At 38.1% G+C, this 23014-nt stretch overlaps 2 protein-coding genes across 3 annotated transcripts; one reads left to right on the top strand and one right to left on the bottom strand.

Annotated features, from left to right (window-relative positions):
- Positions 1–116: 116 nt before the first annotated feature.
- Positions 117–8452, bottom strand: fam117ba (family with sequence similarity 117 member Ba). The gene is made up of 9 exons (XM_056751270.1): positions 8320–8452; positions 6375–6415; positions 5190–5337; positions 4485–4568; positions 4229–4339; positions 3170–3313; positions 2848–3079; positions 2644–2764; positions 117–1669 (listed from the first exon to the last, which is right to left on the bottom strand). The coding sequence occupies exons 3-9, from the start codon at positions 5208–5210 to the stop codon at positions 1381–1383; spliced, it is 1002 nt and encodes a 333-aa protein (XP_056607248.1). The 5' UTR covers positions 5211–5337; positions 6375–6415; positions 8320–8452; the 3' UTR covers positions 117–1380.
- Positions 7819–22745, top strand: bmpr2a (bone morphogenetic protein receptor, type II a (serine/threonine kinase)). Of its 2 annotated transcripts, none has more exons than XM_056751265.1 (13): positions 7819–8248; positions 12985–13185; positions 13268–13438; positions 13777–13869; positions 13977–14077; positions 14877–15104; positions 16031–16145; positions 18071–18228; positions 18325–18472; positions 18555–18691; positions 18775–18944; positions 19185–20302; positions 20379–22745. In XM_056751265.1, the coding sequence occupies exons 1-13, from the start codon at positions 8173–8175 to the stop codon at positions 20633–20635; spliced, it is 2973 nt and encodes a 990-aa protein (XP_056607243.1). In that variant the 5' UTR covers positions 7819–8172; the 3' UTR covers positions 20636–22745. The 2 variants fall into 2 exon arrangements, with proteins under 2 accessions (XP_056607243.1, XP_056607242.1); XM_056751264.1 differs by having other exon boundaries at positions 18068–18228.
- Positions 22746–23014: the final 269 nt, after the last annotated feature.

The raw sequence follows: 23014 nt of genomic DNA, 5'->3' as shown, positions 1-23014 counted from the left end.
AGTTTGGGGTCTGTGTTGTTACTCCCATCATTTTTGCCACAAATCTGATTTAGGATACAGCTTAAAGGTTATTTCACAGAAAATAAAACAAATTATTAAACAGTCGAACTAAGATGTAAAACTGGTAGGCTAACAACTAAAAACAAATTTATTCAATTTTCTGTAAATGGTCTAATTTACACATTTTCAGTATTAAGGCAATAACATAGCCTACATTTTACGTTGGATTCCTTGTTTTCCTGGTTTCAAATGTGTTTTTACAGGAAGAAAGTTGGGTGACGTAACTGAATGACTAATATATCACAGTATAAAGATGCTACAGTTGAAATTCGTACATTTTCGGTCAAAGCCATGCTTATCTCTTATGTAGTTGCAATACAATCTCACGGGTATACGTAACTTTTTTACGAGGTTGCTAAATTCGTAAAATCTCGTTTGTACGCTTTAGTATGATTTGCTTTCGCAACCGTGACGTTAGGTTTAAGGGTGGAGCTAGGGGAGGGTCCCCAGTATTGATTTTTTCATAATAATCATATGTTTTTGTAAGATTAAGTTACCTCGTAAAATAGTCACGAATAAGCACCGTTTTTCTTTCCGCTTTTTGTTTTGCTTTTTTTAAGCATTTAAAACAAATATTTTGTTTACCAACACTTAGCTTTACCTCATTCTATTCAAATAACAGCATTGAGTCTTGAATAGAACCAATCGTATTGTAAGATTTTGTGTTACTGCATCATAGTATTCAGCAAAATTCCAAAATAACGTCTAAGTGCATGTCCAGTTTGTTCATGTAGGCTACCATCAAAATGTCCTGTTGCACCAGTAGATCACAGTAAGCACATATACAGGTTTATGTATATGGGGGGAGGGTTCTATACATTTAAGAGACGAACATAGACTTGGATGAAAAAGGACTTTAAGCAAATGGGATGGTGGGATTCAGGCACATTTGTTAGTCCTCCTCGAATTTGCTACAGCATCTCTGTACCTCCAGCACCATTCAAACTGAATGTTAACCATAAGCAAGCAAAAACTGCAATCTATATCCTTCATTTCACAACTAAATCAAATCGCATGTAGGTAAACAATGCATATGTACATAAGTAAATCCAAAAGGCTTCATGGTAAAATGTTATTAACTGCTGAGAAAGTAAAAAGCAGTGCAATGCGAAGATTTTTTGGCAATATACATTATACAACATCCTTAATCACATCCCTCCTAGAAGACGTAATCACCCTTGTTACCAAATGCGCTTCTTGTTCAAGTTTTAGATCGACATCTCTCTGAGTTGTTTGGATCACTGCATTTTTTAAAATGAAATCAACAAGACAGGAGTGGGAAATAAGTCCTTTCTGTTCACCATCTGGGATTTCAGGGCTTTAACCCTCTGGCTCCTCAAGGTGTCGGGGGAGACACGGCGACTGCCGTCCACGGGACAGGACGGTGCCCATGGAGGGGGACAGACTCCTGACCCCGACCCCACCTAGAGGCACCAATGAGGGGGAGATGCTACGATATCCCACTCCGCTACGGAAGTTCATCTCCTGGGTGGGCATCAGGGGCTTTAAGATGCTCACCAGGCAGAATGCGGAGCCGCTTTTGGGAATGAAGTTCACCTTGTTCCTGTCTGGGCAGAGATATTGAGGAATCTCGTGAAGAGGTCTTGGCCTAGAGGAGAAGAGGGAAACAGATAGATGATTAAAACTGGAAAAAGTGATGATAGATTTAAGCTGTGTCCTGGTTTACAACAGCTTGAGAAGTAGCTAGTTCACTACATTCCCAATTTATTTTTGCCTTTTTGTAACATTGACATAAACTGTAGAATGCTTGATTTTCTTTGACAAATATTTTTATTAAATATTATAAAAAATGAGTACATAAATACTCAGTGTGGAAAAGATCGTCTTAGCCCAATTGTTAAATATAAGACACAATTTGACAGGAAGCGGTTTTTATGTCATTTAACCATACCATGTGTAGGTAAGAACATAAATTAAATTTCCTCATTTATTTTTCTCTTGTAATGTTTCTTTATTTTTCTGGAATGATTAAAGGTATCTTGGTATAGCTATATATTGTTGTCATTGGTCATTTTATAATTCTTGTGGCAAATTTAATTTTCACAAACAAAGATTTCTTAAGAATAATTTTATATAATTATCATGTAAAGCAGAACATTTAATCAAATCACTAAGAAAAATTTACAATAAAAACAAAGATTTTTTCAAGAAATATGATGAGATCGTTCATGTTCTGTAAATTATATTGTTTTGTATCCTTTTTGTATCATTTTACTTTATTGTTCATTTTCACATAAATTACAACGTAATCTGCAATTTTATGCGATAGAGAGACAAAAGCTTTCAAATCTGTACATTTTCCCCCAATATGTTATTTTACATTATATAATATTTAAATTGTATTATTGTGTAAATTTGGTTTAAAAATGTATTATAACTGTACAAATCTGTATTATATGCAAACCATATTAAAAACAGATTAAAATGTTTACAAAGCTTTTAAAAGTTTCAGCATTTCTATTTGTCTGAAATATTTAAATCAAGCTCTATATTGTACTTTATTCATAGGAACTGTAGATTTTTATTGTTAATCCACAGAACATATACAGATTGTTTACTTACTGGTTTTCCTCAAAGGCTTTAATCCTCTCGCAACCCTCAGGAGGCTCCCGTTTGAACATGTAACTGTTATTGGGCTTTGGAGATGAAGCGTATTTGGGGAGAGGAGACCAAGGTCCGAAGTCTAAATCAGGAAGGAGGAGAATTTAGTAATGGGGGTAGCTGGATTGTGTGTTTTTCTGTGAAGATGATGTTTACGTGTCTCACCTCTTTCTCTGCTCTCATTGAGTGTGTCATCGTTTGGGAGCGGACTGTTTCCCACCGTGTCATTGAGGATGCTGAGGTACGATGGTGAGACGGAGTCAGCCCGGCTGCTGTTGTTGCTACGGTTACTGCCGAGCCCACCATTCGAGGGCGTCTGCGTGTCGATGCTGCGGGTGCTGCTGCTCCGCTGGGGGAGGGGAGGGGGGGCGCGGTGCCCATCTGGAACATCCTGTGGCTAAAACACACACACGCCGATGGTGAATCCATAAAACAAAGTATTTTCAATAGATCCCAATTAGAGACAATGTGGTTAATAAAGATTTACTATTATGATCTCATCCCGTTCCACAGTGTCCCGTATGATGATGCGTTCAATCTCCTGGTTGAGACCCTCTATGCTGTTTCGGAATCTGGGAGGTGTGGATTTGGAGATGGGGATTGGGATCAGGATGGTTTTGGGCATCTGAGACTGAGAGACCACCAGAGTAAAAACCAGAAGTTACAAAGCTGAATGTTTTCTAGTCCAATGCATATGTTTATGCCAATGCCGAATGAAACCAGATCTTGTAATCCTGTTAAAACATCTCCCACACACACACAGTAAACCCACACAAAACCCTTCATCGCCAGGAATCCAACATTCTGCCAGGATACGCTCCATCATTACACACAAATCAGAGAGCATTACTGTTAAGAACCCATTACTGCCAGGCTTGAGGGGACTTTTTGGAGATGGTGTATGATGTAAGTGCTCTTTCTCTTTTCTATTCTTCGTTTTGTTCTTATTGTCATCAGTCAAAACGAGTATGAGTTCCCTTAGCAAGTACAGAAAGAGAGTACTGACATTTAGCATGTGATGTGACCTCAAAAAATATTCATATAATTGTATGAATATAGTTGTTCTGCGAACACAATAAAAGATATTTGATTTTTTTTTCGAGTCGTTGGTTGCAAATTCGCGACCTCACCTATAAATAGCCTACCACAAAAATTTCCACGTTGCTCCTTTAATGTTAAAAACTACAACTTAATTTTCTCCAAAACAAGCCACGGACCTCAGGGACCGTCCTGTCCTACAATTTCATGTGTCAAAAAAGCCTCAAAATTGGGACAGACAGGAAAATGGGACGCTATTAAAATGCTCCAGATGTTCAGCCTACTTTAAAGGGATACTTCAACCAAAAATGAAAATTCTGTCATCATTTACTACCTACGAGTTTCTTCCGAATATATTTCATCAAAACAAAGACATTTATACAGATTTGGAACAACTGGAAGGTGAGTAAATGATGACAGCATTTTCATTTTGGGGTGAACTATCCCTATAATATTCACACAGGCACAATCGGCCTTCTGAAGCCTGCTGGGATGTGATGATGACTACCTGAGATTGGATGATGGCATGGTTGCCATTAAAGGGTGACTTGCGGTCTTTGTCACGGCGATGGCGGCTGCTGCGTTTGCTGCGCTGGAGCTGCTGCCGTAATTTGGCAATCTACAAGAAGCCAACAACGGTAAATAACATCAAAGGAAAAGAGAAAAACTCAACCAGAATCGATAAAGAGATGCTCTGTAGAACTTCTAGAATATGACGAGCCCGACCACTAAACCTTGTGCGAATGTTCTAAAACCTATCTCACCTCTTTAAGCTGGTCAGTGCTGCCGCATGAAGCCGATCGCTTATGAGAGCCTCTCCTCCGCTCATCTACCCAGGCCCTAGGGGTCTGATATTGAAAGAAAGAATAAGAAAGTGGAATTGTGTGTTTGAAATGAAAACGCTGATGAGAAACAACTTAAAATGATTTAAGATTTGTAATTTCTACACCACTAGAGTCACTAAAAACAAAATAAAATAATAAAAAATTATTTATAAATAATAATTGTTTTCAACAAGATTGCTCAAACAAACGCCCATTGCCAATGGTTGAGCAGAAGTTGTTGTGCCTGGCGAATCAGGTTGTGAGGTTTCTTCATTTCTTCATCAAAATTTTGAAATCTTTAGGTTAGTCTATGCTCACTCTATAAAACATAAAATCTATACTAGTATGCTTGTGTTCAATCAAAATGATTTCAAATTTAATTTGTAGGATTTTAAGTGTGTTTATCGTGAACTCGATAGAAATTGTTTTATTTTGTTTTATTATTTGAAATATGTGAAAAAAATGTCACATTACATAAATAGAGTGATATGTAAAATAACATGAAAACATGTAATTTACATTTTTTTTACAAAATAGTTATTTTATGGTAATTTTCTGGCTCCCCAGCTGACTTTCATATTTCTATTTTGAATAGTTTTTTTTACAGTGCACTTTTTGTAGTATAGATCAGCATATATTTCTCACCTGAGTTGCCTTGTCCCTCATTTAGAGGGTGTAGTGGGCGGAGCCGCCGTGCCGCTGCCAGGTCCTTGATAGGCCAGAACGTACAGGTGAGGTCAAGGGATGATCCCTTTGTTTCAGCTGGAGGAGGGGTTTTCGCAATGGAGAGTGACTAATGTAAAAAGAAACAGATAACAAAGTTGACAGATTACTGATCAATATTTTGATGATTAGATTGTATTATTTTAATCTTGTAGTATTTTTTCTTTCACTGCGAAAATGCTGACCAGCTGAGCCAGCATTTACGCCCCCCCCCCCCCCCGCTTTCTGTAAAATATTCATTATCTCCTGCCTCTCATCATAATCTCTTAATCCATGTGTGGCCTACGTTTTGTTTTAGCCTCTGTCCCATATTATCCATATCGTCCCCTCATCCTTCATTTTCACTGCTCTATTTTCACACGCATAAACAAACAAAAACTTAATTGTGGTCTCTGTGAAATGCAGTCTGCATTTTTTCAAATTTACACTATGTAAACATTTTGCATCTTCTTATTTATACATTCCATAATGCAAAAATGTTAATTCATATTAAGCCAAAGGCTACATCAAATGAATATTGTTCATAAAGCAATGTTGTTTACCCAATGCAGTGCCCCCTAAAGCCTGCTTTCAACCCTTGTGTTTGCCATGGCAACCAATCTTGAAAAGCCAAGATATTAATGCAATGCACAACACGCTGGCTTTCAGTCAAAACAATTGCGGTAATATTTTTTTATAAAATAATAATAATCACCAATGTGCTTACACACAGAATCACATTATCCAAAACAATATCACGTTTCTCGAATCAATAAAAACGGCCAAGCTTCATTTTGGTTCATATTTCCAATGCATAAATACTAATGTCACATATATGCCTCATAAATGCATTGCTCGATGACTGCAACAAATGCCCAGTCGCATTAAACGCTGGGCTCGGTGTGATATCTGCAGCACCGCACCCGCATGAAGGAATAACGAAAACAAGGCGACGACCATCATGCATCTCATCATGTGCTAATACACAGATCGCATCATCTACATTCTTCATAATCCACAACACATTCATCCATTCACTATATCTGATTGCAAAACAATATCCACAATAGAGCATAAAAAATGCATTGATAATAAACGCTAGTTAAATACATTCAGCTTGGTACCCACCGTTGACTGATGAGGGAAGGACGTCACACGCTTTCATGGTCCTATGAAATAAAAAGAAAAGGACAACAGTGCGTGATGAATCCAGCGCAATAACGTTAAGAAGGTCGTTTAAAAACCGGCTGGTTGTCGGTGGAGGGCGGCCGGTGTTGCTGGGTCAGAGAAACAGAATGAGGATGCGCAGAGGCGTTGCTATGGGCGTCGCTGAGCTGCTGGTGGTCGATGCGTAGCTGATCCTAGAGTTGCTGTAATACCGAGGCTTGCCAATGTATGAATAAATCCTTTGAAGGAGAAATGGTTCTATTCTGCTGGCAGATGGACGGAATATGGTCGGCACTGGTGTGGTTTTTGCGGGTGCACACGTGTCTTTGGGGAGGGGGTGATAAGGGTGCCCCTCGGTGGACAGCTGACGTTAGATGATGCGCGCTCCCTCTGCCAACCACTCTCAGTGGCTCAGTGACCGTGCTCGCGCACACCACACTACGTTACTGTTGCTGAGGCGCGTGGGGCTGTTTTTCCACCGCGTTTGCTGATGTGCTGCTCCACGACTACAGATAGGCGCTAAAACACTCAAATTAAAATTCAAAGGTAGGCTGTAAAGTAGGATGCTTCAAAGGAAATTGCTATATTTAATTTAGTTAAGTTAAATTCAAATTGATACCCAGCAGCGTAAGAAATCTGCGCTCTACGTGACACGTAAATCACAAAAGTGTAGCCTATTGGTTATAGGTTGAATTCCACACTAAATGTGATACTATAAAGATAAAATCATACGTTAAATAAAAAGTATTTAAACACACAATATTTGAGTTATTTTGTATAATGCATTTGTACTTTATTTATTTAGCAACATTGTAACAACACAGTGATGTTAACATTGGAACTTTGGAACATTCTTAAATAAATTCTACTTTTCAAGTTAATTGTTATTTAAAATAAATGTGATAAATGATCTGAATAGATCAAAAATTGATTGTATAGAAAACCAATAAAGAGTCTGTATTTATCATCCTGGTTCATCTCTAAAGCCTTTTTATATTGTAATTCTTCCAGTCTGCCGCGTGAGGGCGCTTCGTCTCTTTTCTCTTACAAATCAGCCCCCACATCGAACAATCGGATCGCCGAGACAATCTGACGACGAGGCGTGCCGCGTTTCCAGCCAGTGTCTGGTTCGCTGTAGCTTCCTCGACAGTCTTCGGCTTCCCGTCCCGGTGTTTGATGTGCGGTCGAAAAAACGCCGAAAAACGCAACACCACATTCCAGAAACGAAGATGAAAAGATAACGAACGCGAGGAAGAATATGACGACAAATAGACATTTTAACAGTCCGGAATCACGAAACGGATGTTTCCCTTTCCAGGATTTCGTGTTAACATCGAGGAGACGTGCCGTCTCGGGATGTCCGATCTAACTACGGGCGAAGTCGAATTTTCTGCGAATGTTTAAAGTGCGTCCTGAGGAACAAAGGAAAAGAGAACAAAGTTTGGTGTAGTCGTTAAATCTATTTATACAACAGCACACGTAGACTTTTCAGTCTTTCATGTGGATACAGTGGATGCTTTTGGGCGAAGAGCAAATGAATATTCACGCGAGGTCTTCACTATAGTTTTGGACTGTGATTTATACTGTCACTTAATCGCTTTAAAATGTTTAACAACTTGTTTAAGAGGCTTCTTTTCTAACATCGGTGTGATGCTCGATTCAAAACCAGTTTTTTTGCTCACTCACCACTAGACAATTATCAAATTTACACGTAAGAAACCTAATAATATAGACTTTGAAGAGGACACACTAAGTAAACATGGCAGATGAAGGCCGAATAACAATTCTCAACATTGGACTGTTTACCATGTTGGTCGTTCTTGGTCCAGTGGCTGGTAAGTAACAAAAACATAATTTTATTGAAACTTTAAAAACGACAGAATTGGTGTTAAATGTTGTTCCTCACCCCTTGTTACGGATAATTCATATCTTCTCAAATTGTAGGCGTGATTTAAAGCATTGTTTATGTGTCTCCCTGCCTCCCTCATCCATCAGGAACACTGTATTTCCTGTGAGTGTGTATGTGTGTGTACTGTGTTTGAGTGCGTGTGTACTCGGATTAGGAACACACTGGTGGGTGTATGTCAGCAGCAAGGGGTTAGACGTGACTATATCAAACAACGTTGCGTGTTTGTGAGCGTGTACAAACACATGTGTCTCCATATCTGTTTGTACCTCTGTGTCCATTATGTTTATGTGTGTGTGTTTGTTTGTGCTCTTGTTTGGCACCAGCCCCAGAGCTGCAGTGGAGCTACCGAGCATCACACAGATAAGATAAGATCCGACCCTGCTCGTGGTTCACGATCGGGTCAAATGAACAGCTAAACACCGATCTACTGTTAAGACGTGAAAATGAATTTCTCATTGTGTGGTTTGGAACATTAACGGACACATGGTGGCTCATAGATGGGCCTCCTCCACAGCTAACCCTGCAATATGACCATGAACCAGAGCCAAATCTCTGCTCAAATAGATATCTGAGCCTGAGGACAGTGCATTGCTCAACGGGGCTAAACACTCACATTGAATTCACTCTGTTTTTTTCTGCATTCTTGACTTGCAGAATTTTTACATCATAATCTGTGTGTGTGAACAGTTTCCTACACTATAATTCTATTGTGTGTTTCCTGAAATAGTCACCATTACATAGTGTGAAGCAGTCAGGATATCTGTGCAGGTTGTGCATCTGTACACAACCATACACTACACCCTGTATATTCCTAGCAGGACAGTCACATGTTGCCATAGAAACAGCCATGTTTCTTGACACAGTAAATTGTGAAGCATCAAAGAAGTTGTGTAGTTGTGATTTGATGAGTACTTTTTCTAGCATCAGATGTGTCACTGGATAACGGAGGAATTATCTTCATAGAGAAGGAAAGTTGCAATTCCTGCATTTAGAAGAACAAAAAAAAATTGATTGTAGACTATTATTTTCAAAAGTTTGGAAAATAGTCAAGGCACACAGTAAAAAAACAGCAATTTTACTGAATTTTACTGTCGTTTTTTAATAGATTTTCACGTACAATGTAAAAAAGGTAATTTTACAGAATTGTACTGTGATTCTTTACAGAGTTTTCACGTATAATGTAAAAAATCCTGTAATTTTACAAAATGTACATATTTTACATGTTTTTGAAGAACGACAGAAAAATACGAAATTTGCTAGAAAACTCAATTTGACAGTTTATGTTACAGTGTAGAAATCTTGGGTACTTCACCCAAAAATAAAAAATCATGACGTATCAACACAATGGAAGTCAATGGGGGCCAATGTTGGTTATCAACGTTTTTCAGAATATCTTTCATGTTCACCGAAGAAAGAAAGTCACACGGGCGGGTACTGTGCTGTGTTCCTTTTCTGGAAAATATGGGATGCTGGGTGACAAGTCGCCCCAAGCTACTGACTGTTATTCACCTCTGACTCATTCAACATCTGAACACGCATAAATATTTTTTAATTTTGTGCATGTTTTTAGTGTGCTCAAATAGTTAAGTATAGCATCTGAGTGAAAGAATGGATGTTGGACAGATTGTAATAAGGCTGGAAGCATTAGAGGGGAATCAGTATGTAGGTCGTGAGCCTGTTGCTGTGCTTCAGAAGTGGAGAATCATGAATTATACACTTCACTGAGTTGAATTTTGTTTGCTGTTGAGTTACTTATTTGCGTTTTTAATTTTATATAATTTTGGAGATTTATAATGAGGAGGGAGTATAAAGCTGGCATGGAGTTTAACAATACATCAATGCTCCATGGTTCTGCTGTGAACATTTTTAAGACGTTCTTTTCCCTTTTAGCAAGTTTTTCCCAGCTCATACTGTCAGAGACAGTCATCTTCAAAAACACATACACACATAGACACAAACACCCACACACAGTTTTCCTCCCCAAGGTGCTCTTCTCTTGCATACCAAGAAGGATGAATAGACCACATCCATTATCCCGATAAGTCAAGCTGCGTCTGAGGCTAAGCTTCCTATTGGCCGACTGCTCGTTAGGTTGATGTGTCCATTGTCAGAAACCACCATTGGCTGGTTCTGTACAGTTTATTCGATGTAGTTTTTGCTTCACTGAGCAGTGTGTATGCGTATTATTAATGTTTCTTAGTATGCTGTACATTAGGTAGTTCACTTGTTTTCTGATGTATTTAGGACGAGTGTGGGGAGTAACGCATTACATTACAACAGATCCTACAAAAGAATAGAAACAAAAAGAATGTAAGTAGAAAGAGGTTCTGCGTTTTACCCTGTCATTTGGCTATAAGTTGCATTACAGTGGTCTCTACCTCTACCATAATTCACCAGATGGCCGTTTGTCTACTTTTGCAATTCTGACAGCCATTGTTTGTTAAATTGTGCAATGAGCTTTCTCTGTGCCTCTTATATTTGGGCTCCATATATTTCACTTGTGTATTTAAAGTGATACTTCAACCAAAAATGAAAATTCTGTCATCATTAACTCTCCTTCGAGTTGTTCCAAATTTGTGTACATTTCTTTGTTCTGATGAACACAGGGAAATATATTTGGAGTAATGCTTATAACCAAACAGATCTCAACTCCCATTGACTGCCATTGTTGGGAAAATTACTTTATCGTTTTTTTTATTCTGTTGTTGAACACAAAAGAAGACATTTTTGAAGAATGTAGGACAGAAACAGTTCTGGGGCTCTTTTGACTACCATTGTTTTTTCCTACTATGCATACTAAAAATGCAATAGAACCATCACATAAATTCTACTGGATTTAATGGTTATGATTGGAATTTTATTGGTTGTAATAGAAACAAAAGCCTCTACTGGTAGGGTATGTGTTGGGTTCTGTTGACGAGACCAGTAGCCTGTTAACTGTCACCCGTTCCGTATACGGGACACCTAAGCTTGCGTCAATATTGTGCATATAATTTTTAATCGAATCATGACAAACTATATATCTTTGGAAAGGTCTAAGACTCTAGAATACAGATTTCTTTGGCGTTTTTTTAAATAATTTATGTAGGGAGAGTAATTGATTCTTTTTTATAAAGAGTGTGCTTAGATTTTTCGTTATCCTTTTGCGACCAGTATTTTTTTAATGTATTTTTTAATCAAAGAAATATAAAACTTTGTTTATTTATTTTTTACAATAAACCTAACAACATACCTTTAATTTTTTTGTCTGTGTGATTTTTTTTTGTGTAAAAATCAGCAACTTTCCTTTTTTCAAACGAGACCAACTGTAAGTCTGTATTCCAAAGAATTCACGAGTTACCGCCATTTAAGTTCCAACATGCTTTTTCATGTTAAGGCTCAAAAAGGGCTCCGACACTTAACAGGTGTCATACTCAAATAATGACCAAAATAGAAAAAGATATTTAATAAAACCTAATGGTTTTATTGGAAACCATTCGAATTTCTGTGGGGGGGGTTTCAGCAGAGTATTCATACCTTTGTGGTTATTTTGATAAAAGTTACTCAAAAGTAGAGTAACGCATTACAATTCAAAGACAGTAACCTTTTAACGTAACTAATTACTCTTAAATGACTGTCACTAGTAATTTATAATTTATTACATTTTTGAGGTAACTTCCCAACACTGTTTAGGACTTTTTGGGTGCCACTGTTTTAAATATTCCACCACCTGGTTAACTTTATGCCTTGACTGGTTCATTTCAATAATCCTTTACATTTTGTGAAGTACAAATATTCCTCGTAGTCCCACTATTAGTTGAAAGTTATAAAAAATGTGTGCACAATATGCATAAAATGTAATTACACATAAAATCTTAAAAATCTTTCTAGTTGTCATTCGAGTTCCTTATCGATAATTTGAAAAACATTATGATTATTAAAATATAAATATAACTTTTATATTTTAAAAATAAAATGTCTGAATACAGCAGTTACATTGCCATCTGCTTGTTTGCATACCTGTGTTGTTTACACATTGCAAAATGGTCTATAATGTGTTATCTTGTGGACGTGTATACAGTATATTCATACGGCCATATGTGTTTGCGTATGCAACTTTTTACATAAATCTGTTGGCAAAATGTAGGTTTACGGTAAAATGTGTCTTTCTAGTAACTGCTCGGTTTTGTCGCCATCTGAGAGTAGGCGGTACAATGTAAGAACACTGGTGGGAGACCAGTCTCTGTGGACATCACAGCAAAGAATGACCATGGACATAATCTTCTGAAGTAAAGCTCCCTCCTAAGATAAGCGATATCTGCATTCCTCTCAGAAACTATAAAGAACTGTTGAAAACATCACCTGCAGTTCTTGGCTGTCTGACCCTGCCTGTCAGTGAGATGCTTTGGGAATTTTGTTCTCACAAAACAACCGATGGTCACGTTGCAGTCACCACTCTCATAACTTCCTTGTTTTTCCTCCTGTGCTGTTGGACAGATCATGTCAAACACCGGTTGTATACATTGAGGATAGAGGGACAGGGATGAAGAACTGTGAATATTGTAAATATAGCTATTGCTAAAGGGCATTGAATTGAAAAGGATATTGTAATATGTAACACTGTCTGCTTTTGTGTAACTGTAGCTTTAATCCCCTTTTGTCTCTTGTAATCTTTCTCCGTAGCTGCTCAAATCGAGCGGAGGGAGTGCGCTTACACAAAAAATCAAGAGGCCCAGACAGAGCCATTTGGAGATAAATATGGAGACCTGGAGAAAGAATCCGAAGGAGGGACTATCTTTCATGAGAACGCTACGATCCGCTGTAATCACCAATGCTTTGGACTCTGGAAGGAAGAAAATAATGAATTCCAAATAGTGATGCAGGGTAATACACTCTAACACAAAAATAAAAACGCAAATAAATTACTAGTCTCTCACCATATCTCCGTGTCCTCAATTTAATACAGCTTGCTGGTCAGGAAGTGACAACCCCCCAGTGTGCGACAGCCGCTGCGTGGTGACTAACCAGCCACAAGTGGTCAACAATAAAACCTTTCGCTTCTGCTGTTGTAACAAAGATATGTGCAACATGAACTTCACCGATGACTTCCCGACACTCACCACCGCACAGCCTTCATGTGAGTGTCTGTGTAACAAAAAAACTTGACCATTCAATAATTTTATTTTTATTGTGTTGTCGCAATAAAACAATTTCAATGTTTTATGGGGATTTGAGATGTTTTTATACCGTACAAGCTGTGTTCAAACCTTTATGCATTTTGACATTTTCAAATCATCATTATTTGTTTGATTTAACAGCTGTTTTGACCAAAAATGTTTCAAAAGGTCACACTCACACAGTACATCCTTGTGGTCTTAACCCACTCTTGAAACTGATACTGTATATTTACATTATGAATATTTGTAAAAAGTTTACTTTCTGCACCACTCATGCAGTTTTTTTGACCCCTTCAAGATTCTCGCCGGCAGGTTGCAATAGTTGTCCCCTTAGCAACCGTCTTCATGTTTACCGTGCTTGTTGTTCTGCTTTTCTTCTACATCTTGAGAAGTGAGTTACCGTAGAGATTTTACATTACCTGCATAACATATTTATTATCTTGAGCACGTGTGGATTTATATGTCACTGTGTGTGTGTGTGTGTGTGTGCGCGCGCAGGGCCCGGTAAACACACTCTGCACAGTCTGGATGTGCTGGAGTCTGTGTTTTCCTCCCCATCTTTAGATCCTTTAGATCTGGACAACCTTAAATTTATGGAGGTACATGACACCAATCACAGCCTTTCTCTCTTATTTTCCTCATCTTATTTTTTGTAATGCAGACATTTCCTTTTTAAAGGCGCAGTTTGTAAAATCTGCCGCTAGAGGGCGCACCTTCAAAACAGAACAGGATGATGTAAAGTTATAATGTTTTACAAATGTTGCGTTTGACCACATCGTTTTATTTCATTATAATGAATTTGATGCATGAGATGTAATTCATCAAATTAATTTATTACTATTTTGTCAGATGATCTTATAACAATTACTGATTGTTGAGTAAATATACAAAAGACACTCTTGGTAAATAAAGGAAAAGACTTAACCTTTTACTGATCAATATAATAATCAATATTATGTCAGTAAAGGAATATAAACAGTTGCTCACCTGTCTAGTAAAACACATGCAAGATCAGCGTCTCTGTCTAGTTAAAATGTCTTTTTTACAACAGTACAGAATAATTGTGCTCCATAACGACTGCACAAAACAATATAGTTGAACAAAATATATAACACTGGCCTAGTGGCTTTTGGATATTTTTCAGAAAAAAGTTACAAACTGCACCTTTAAGTAAAAAATATATGGTATTACTGGGTTATATGAAATATGTCAGAATGTAGCAGAATATACAATACGCATCTAAATAATAACACAAGACAGATTGTTTCAGAAGTTCTCTTGATTCGTACATAGCAACAAAAAAATGCCTTACGTTGCATTCCCTTAACAAAAAAGAAATGCAAATAATGAAAAGCAATTGTGAAATATTACTGAATTCTATTTTGTTTTTCCTGACAGCTGATTGGCAGAGGTCGGTACGGCTCAGTGTATCGCGTTTTGCTGGATGAAAAATCGGTGGCGGTGAAAGTTTTCATCGCAGCTAACCGCCAGCAGTTTACCAACGAGAGGATGATTTATCACCAACTACTGAAGCACGAAAACGTAGCACGCTTCCTAGACAGCAAGGAACGCGTCAGCACAGAAGGGAGGAGGGAGTATCTTCTCCTGCTGGAGTTTTACCCTCACGTGAGTACCTCAAGAACACAAACCTTAAACGGCACAGGTGTATAACAATGTTAAATTTAGCTGGACAAAAGAAAATCCTACTCGATTCCGGTTTGCATTTGAAGAGTTAACTTGCCAAACAGATAAACAATTTTCTTTTCAAAAATCATGTTTTTATTGTAAAATTCAAGTTATATCAACTCCTCTTGGGTTGCTTTGATAATGTACTATTAACTCTAACAAATACAGCTAACTAACAGAGTAAAAACATGAGTTTTGAAAATGTAAGAAAACGGAATGATCTGTTTCTGCAAAGGAACTCTTTATTTATTTCTCACCTCTTGTTCCCGTTTTATTTCCCACAGTCGTTTTTCTCAACATCACACATTAGCTCCAAAAGTCTGTGCGCTGGCATTTATTTTGTGGTTATATTTAGAAATCTTAGAGATCTGCTCACAAGCGTGATTTGATCTCCAGATATTGAATAAACTCTCTCACTGTCTTCCTGTAATTGTCCTCTCCATTTTTTGTACCCTCTCCTCTTCTTTGCGTTTACGATCGGTGGCAGCTCAGCACAGTGTCCTCATTTAACCCTGCGTGTGTTTGGGCTCCCGTCGCATAAAGATTCACAAACAATTTTATGGAGGAAGAGAGATTATTGACTGAGCTGAGAATTATTTAATTATTCATAAACGTGGGCTTTCTGCCTGTACTTCCTGTGGACTAAACCCAGGTTGCCATGGCGACCGGTGGCATCCCCGTGGTAGTACTGTGGTAGGGCAGGAGTGTGCGATTTTTATCCTGTAACTCTGAGATACACAGCTTATATTTTTTTATTACTCTATGCTTTACCCCCTTTTACTCTATGTGTTTTTCTTTGGCGTTCCTCCCCGTATGTAGCAGTTGCTTTGCTCTGAAAGGAATACTCCCTCACTTGTTTTTCCCAGGGCTCTCTCTGCACGTATCTCAACGGGTGTACCGTGGACTGGCTGAGCTGCTGTCGATTGGCGCTTTCAGTCACCCGAGGCCTGGCGTACCTGCACACAGAGATAAGAAAAGGAGGTGAGACACGCATTTAATACACAAACGGTTCATCCACTCACATGAACATAAAGATGTTTTCTCTCTCGTGGCACACCAAACTAATATGATTTTCTTTCCATTATCTGTGGAACACAAAGGAAGATGTTTTAAAGAAGTGGTTCTCTTCCATGGAGAAAAAACATGAATGACTAGGGAACGTGTGACTAACTCGCTATTGAAAGTAATTAAAAGCATACATTTGTTTTTATCGACGTTTAAAAATTAGAATTAAGCATTTATGCTGATATTCGGGAAAAAGCTCTCCTGCTTGTGAGCTATTGCTTATATTTAAAAGAGTTAAAACCTAAACCCACATTACTTTAATTAAAACTCGTTCTAACTGGATTCTAATACACACAGTGGACGCGTGCACTCTCCAGGGTTGGTTTTGTTTAGTTTTGCATAGCAAGATCAACACATTTTTTACTTTAAATGGACTGGATTAATGAGTTGAATTGACAGACATGGTAAACAAATTTAGGTTAACTTACTAGTTTTTAATAACATTTAACATATTTAAACAATTTAACAATACCATTGTAACTGTGGGAATAACGTTGTGACTAAAAACATCCCCCCTAAAAAATGTACCCTTTGCCTAGAATTAGCAAAATTATAAACATAGCATTTTATCACCCAGTTTCTTGATATCTCGATCTATGAAGCTTTTTAAACAGTATTGAAATTATTTCAATCTATGCTGGACTACTATTTGCTGCTTTTGATTTATTATTTGGTCCAAATATTTTATTTAGTGCTGTAAAAACGATTAGTTGCGGTTGATCGTATGCAAAAAAAATGCTGTTTACATAATGTATGTGTACTGTCTATAATAATTATGTATTGATAAGTACACGCACATGCTTGTATAATTTTAAGAATAATTTATATATTTATGTATTAAATATTTATATATAATATAAATTATATATAACTAGAAAAATGTAATGTAAATATTTCTTCAATATGTATATGTGTGTATTTATATATACATAATTATATTATAATAATAATATTATGTAAACCAAGACTTTTATTTTGCATATGATTAGTCATTTGACAGTCCTATTTCAAAAATATATATTTTTGAAAAATAATAATTTAGTTTTCTAATGAAATAAATTAATATGGCACAATTATATTGTTTACAAAAGTCAATTCAAGCATTAAAATACCTTGAGACTTTTAAGATCATGAAATCATTTTTGTCAAGTGATCCTAAACTTTTGACCAGTAGTGTATAAAAATTTTACATTTGAGTTTAAATGCTTAATGGATCCCCGAGTCACACTATAGATGAAAATGTAGGTGTATTTTATATTTATATTCTGAGTTTGAGAAAACTATGTAGCAGACTCTTGAGGTTTAAATCTCACTAATTTTTATCTTTGTTTCCGTAAGAAAGGCACTGAAGCTGTTTGTTAGATGCTGTTAGTGTTGAAAAAAGTGCATGAAATTAAGAGAGCGCGAGAGAGAGAGAATCTTGCTAAAACTGGGTTTTGGAACAACACGGCTGGTTTCTAGCTGGTCATTAGCTGATTGGATGGTCCTTGTTCAAAACAACATGTGCGCAAGCCACGCCTGTGACCTTAACTGGGCTACGTGGCAGAAGAAATAATTATGAAGATTATTCATAATATGCTATTATATATTGAATATTGTTGTTTTTTATAATGTTGCTTTTATAAAAGCTGTAAAACACGGTTAATATGCTGGACAGCATATCATGTTGAGTTATTCTGTATTTTTGTTTCTTCCCTCACTAGTGTGTTCTAGCGCGCTCTAGTGGCTATTATAGTAATGGATATTATTCTGATTTTCTCTCTCCTCTGTTTATCTGTTTCTGTCATCTCCACCCTCCCTTCCATTTCCCTTACACTACCCCTTCCTCTAATTGTTAGAAGTTTATAAACCCGCCGTGTCCCACCGGGATCTTAACAGTAGGAATGTGCTAGTGAAGGCAGATGGTTCATGTGTGATCAGTGATTTCGGACTGGCCATGATTCTGACGGAAAAGAGACCGCCCGCTCAGGGAGACGTGGACAATTGCTCCATCAGTGAGGTCAGCAAACACAACTCACACAGGTCCAATTCAATGCATTCCAGCCCGGTGTTTCAGACGATGAGTTTCTTTTTAAATCTGTGATACGGTCTCTAGGCTGGTACGGTGCGCTACATGGCCCCAGAAGTGCTGGAAGGCTCTGTCAATCTGAGAGATTGCGAGACTGCATTGAAACAGGTGGACGTTTACACGCTGGGTCTGCTCTACTGGGAGACTTTTATGCGCTGCTCTGACCTCTTCCCAGGTTTGGGAAAACACGTACACATATGTACTGTACTTCCGTGTCTTAGCTGCCATTTTTTAAGTGCTTTCTCCTTTCACATCAGGTGAGACTGTGCCAGCGTTTCAGATGGCATTTCAGGCAGAAGCGGGAAACCACCCGACCATAGAGGACATGCAGGCGCTTGTGTCAAGAGAAAAAGAAAGACCCAAATTTCCAGAAGCCTGGAAAGAGAATAGCTTGGTTAGAAATGTGAACATAAACATACAGCTTATTAAACGGTAACGCATCTGTGATATATATGTGCGTTTGTGCTTGTAACGCAGACTGTCCGCTTACTGAAAGAGACGATGGAGGACTGCTGGGATCAGGATGCCGAAGCACGACTCACAGCTCAATGCGCGGAGCAGAGACTCTCCGAGCTGCTTTCTATTTGGGAACGAGAGAAATCGGCCAGCCCTGCTCTCAACCCAAACACTGCGCTATATAATCATAGGTAATATATAACCAATAAACACTACAGAGCTAAAGATAATTAATCCATTGTAATTAGATTGATTTCAACAATCCACAAATGAGAAAACAAACATTGAAATTGGGACCAACAAACATGCCTGAACACCACACATTTAAAACATTTAACATACAAAAAATATTCCGATTTTGTAACCAGAAGTTGTTGTGTATTTTTATGTATGTAACACTTGTTTGAATCTCATGAACTTTTATTTTCTAGAAACATCTCTACTGGACAGCAGACACCCGTGGGTTCCCACGCTGAATATTCATCCACACGCCCTGAAGACCATGACACCTTTGCCGACCCACCCTTAGTTGGAGGGTCTATTCCGGCAGAGAAGAACAGGAACTGCATCAACTACGAATGGCAGCAGGCCCAATTAAGGCATGCCGGAACGGAAACCTCCTCCGCCACTCCTGTTGCAGAGTCCTTCAATGCCAGTTATCCTCCACCAGGGGGCAGCATTGGTCCTCCCTGCATTCAGCTGACCCAGGAAGACCTAGAGATTCCCAAGCTGGACCCAAGCGAAGTCCAGAAGAACCTGCGGGAAAGCTCTGATGAGAGCCTGATGGAACATTCCCAGAAACAGTTCTGCTCTCCGGAAACGTTGACCTCACACAGCACGTTCTACCCCCTCATGAACATGGCTTCTGAAGTTTCAGGGTCGCAGGGTTCCAGCCGCAATGCCGACGGCCCTGAAACCATCTTACCCAAGCAGCAAAACGTCCCTAAGAGACCAAGTAGCCTGATCCTCCACTCGAAAACATCTTCGCTGCGGATGAAGTTTGGAAAACTTGGCAAATGCAATTTGAAGAAAGTCGAGATGGGCGTGGCCAAAGCCTGTGCGGTGAACCCGGCCAATGAGGCGCAGCCGATCCCGGTTGCCAACAATGATTCTGCAGCAAGGCCGAACAAAATTGTGTCCGGTTCGGCACCCGAGTCAACGTGTGAGGTGAGTTCAGATGACCTGACCTTCAGCCTCCTGACCACTAGCCCCGACGAACAAGAGCCTCTTCTGAGAAGAGAGGCGTGTCCCGACAACGCAAATAATAATAACAGCAATAACAACAATGGAGAGGGGGATGGAGATGCTGAGGATGAAGGGGAAGGAGGGGAGAGCAACGAGAATGTTGGTTCCACAGGTGTAGCTTCATCCGCATCTAACACGGAGGCTGTTGCACCAACTGATACCTGTCCTGCTTCGCCCACGGTTCCCCCACAGGCCCAGAGCCAACCCAAGATACACGGAGAGGCTCTGCTCAGACAGAACCGGGGGCGCAGACCCGAGAGGCCCAACTCGCTGGATCTGTCCTTCACCACACTGCCTTTACTGGGTGAGTATATAAAATATACTGTAAGTTATATCCATTAAACACAATTGAGCCTTAAAGAAAAGTTTGATTTTCCTAGGAGGCAGATCTGATGTGACGGAGGGATCGGCAGATAAAATCAAGAAGAGAGTGAAGACGCCTTACGCTCTCAAGAAGTGGCGTCCCAGCAGCTGGATTATCACCACGGAAACCCTGGATGCTGAAGTGAACAACAACAGTCGTCATGGAGGTCAGAATCAGGCCGGTACCAGCAGACCCAAATCAGCCTCAGATGTGTATTTAGGCGGTCGGGGAGGATCCCACTTTTCCACAGATCCCAATGATTGTGACTTTTGACCTCACTTTCATTTCATCAACATTGAGGATTTCTGAAGGCTGTGGAGAAGTATTTGCCCAGTCTTAAAGTTAGTCCCAGTAATAAGCACAGTATGAGTCTTTGTGGCTTTATAATGAAAAGAGCTATGCAGCCATCAGTGTCATGTTCGGTGATCTTTTGATGTGCATTTGTTTGTTTTTTGTTAATCACGTCTTTATTTTTTTGGTGCACTTTTTCTGAAAGAAAATTATAAATCAGATCCAAGATCAGATGGTTCATATGAGACCCTGTCTGGGAAAACCCAGCTCAAGTCATTTTTTTGTGAATTACGGTTTTCTACATAAAATCATTTTAAAAAATGTTAAAAGCACTCCGCAAAAATTTAACCTATATATCTTTATTATTGATTGAGGCAATTAAATCAATGTTAAGAAATCATACTCTGTACAAAATCATAAAATGTTTTGTAAATCTAATAATTAATTTCAGTAATATAATTTCAGTATTGTACATGAAAATGTAATGACTGTATATCAAATTCTATCATATTTTTTGATTTTATGAGACCTTGGATGTCCAAATTCACAATATTTCAGGAAATTGAAGAAAAAAACCCCACTGTGTTAAATAATGTGTTATCAAAGTTGACAAGAACTTTTAATCATTTTTATCGGTAAGATATTTGCAAAACCCAGTGACAAACATAAATAGTGGATAATAACAATTATCTATGGCAAAAACTTTAAATTACTGGTGTAATTTAAAAAATGTGGAGTAAACAAGAAACAAATATTACCCCTTTTCCTCATTTTATGACTATGACTCATAAAAACATATTTTTCAAAGACAGGGTCACATATGTAAAAATGGTGACTACTTTAATCTAAATGTAATAGAAAACTTCATCGGATTTCCAAAGTCATTGAAAAACTGGAAATATCAGGGAATTTTGAAATTGTGATTTCCGGGCCTGAAAAACATCGAGTAGATACAATACAATCTTTAAAAAGGAAATTCCCCAGTGATGCTCATTTCAAAATTATTGAATCTCCTAAAATTTGCTCCATGTTAGTACAATCTTTATAAAATACATTTAAAATTGATTGGAAGGTAATGTTAAGGATATAATGTTAAGAGAAGTGCAGTGTGGTATAACAAATCGGAATACATTTACTATCATCTTCCTATGAGCTTTTACATGTATGAAACCTTATTCACTGACGTTCCTGTGTGATTCTGCGGGCACAGCATCTAGTACTCAAATGCTATTGTGTGTGCGATAAACCATTTCATAAATACAGTAACATATTTCACTGTGGTGAAACAACATATCTCTCAGCATCAAATAAAAAAGAATAATAAGAAATGGTTTAACTCTACAAAGACCACTGACATAACCACAGACACTGAAGTCGCACTTTTCTGCTTTCTGTACAATTACAAGTTTACTCAGAGACAAAAGACAATGCTGCACTTGGTCTGGAACACTTGCTGTTCTGGATCACCCTGTTAATATGTCTGTATGACATGCTTTGGACCTGCTTGTTATTCACTTATTTTCTATGTTTCCGAATGATCTTGTGTTCCTCTGTCTTGTCTCAAGTTGTGTGAAAGGTTTTTGTGCTGCATGTCTGTTATGATTTTATGGGGATTGTCATGTGACCGTTTCAATCATTTGATGATAAAGCACAACACAAACGAGCTGCGTTTTACAAAGACATAGCAGCTTTGGTCTGACATCGAAAATTCTTGTATTTATGATCTGCTCTGACATGTAAGTAATAATTAAATGGACATTGTCATTTTAATCCTATAAGCAGTGTCCCGTATTATCCGCACGTGACTGCTGCATGTCTCGCATTCATCTTGTAGATCACAAGATATTTTCACCCGAGACCCTCTAATGTGTGCGTGTATATGCATTTGTATGTAAGTGAGTGTTATTGTGATGTTACTCTTCTGTGAACCCAATCATTGTAATCGTGTTGTGGTCAATCATTTTTTATCCCTTTGCTGAGACATTTTAAAAATTGTGATTTGTATAACAAGCTGCAGATTGTATTGTTATTTGCAAACTTGAATTAAATTATGCTTTGCATTTGCATAATTAAAAGATTTGACTATCATCAATTGGTGCAAACATTTGGAACTTCAATATGACTGTTTCACCACTAGACGGCGCACTGAAACTCGTTACACACGTCCATAAGAGGGCATGCTTTCTCATATATTTTATTCATATTATTTATGTCAAAATTATACCTGCTACATTATGATACGCTATCTATAAAGCGTACACAGTGTATGCTTCATAACTTTCAACACATGACAATGTTATGCTTTAAATACGCAGACACATACAACTATAAAGATTTCTAATGAAAAAAGGGCATGTTTTT

The sequence above is a fragment of the Triplophysa dalaica genome, chromosome 6, assembly GCF_015846415.1.
Source record: "Triplophysa dalaica isolate WHDGS20190420 chromosome 6, ASM1584641v1, whole genome shotgun sequence".
NCBI lineage: Eukaryota > Metazoa > Chordata > Actinopteri > Cypriniformes > Nemacheilidae > Triplophysa > Triplophysa dalaica.
This window is presented reverse-complemented; position numbering and strand designations above follow the sequence as displayed.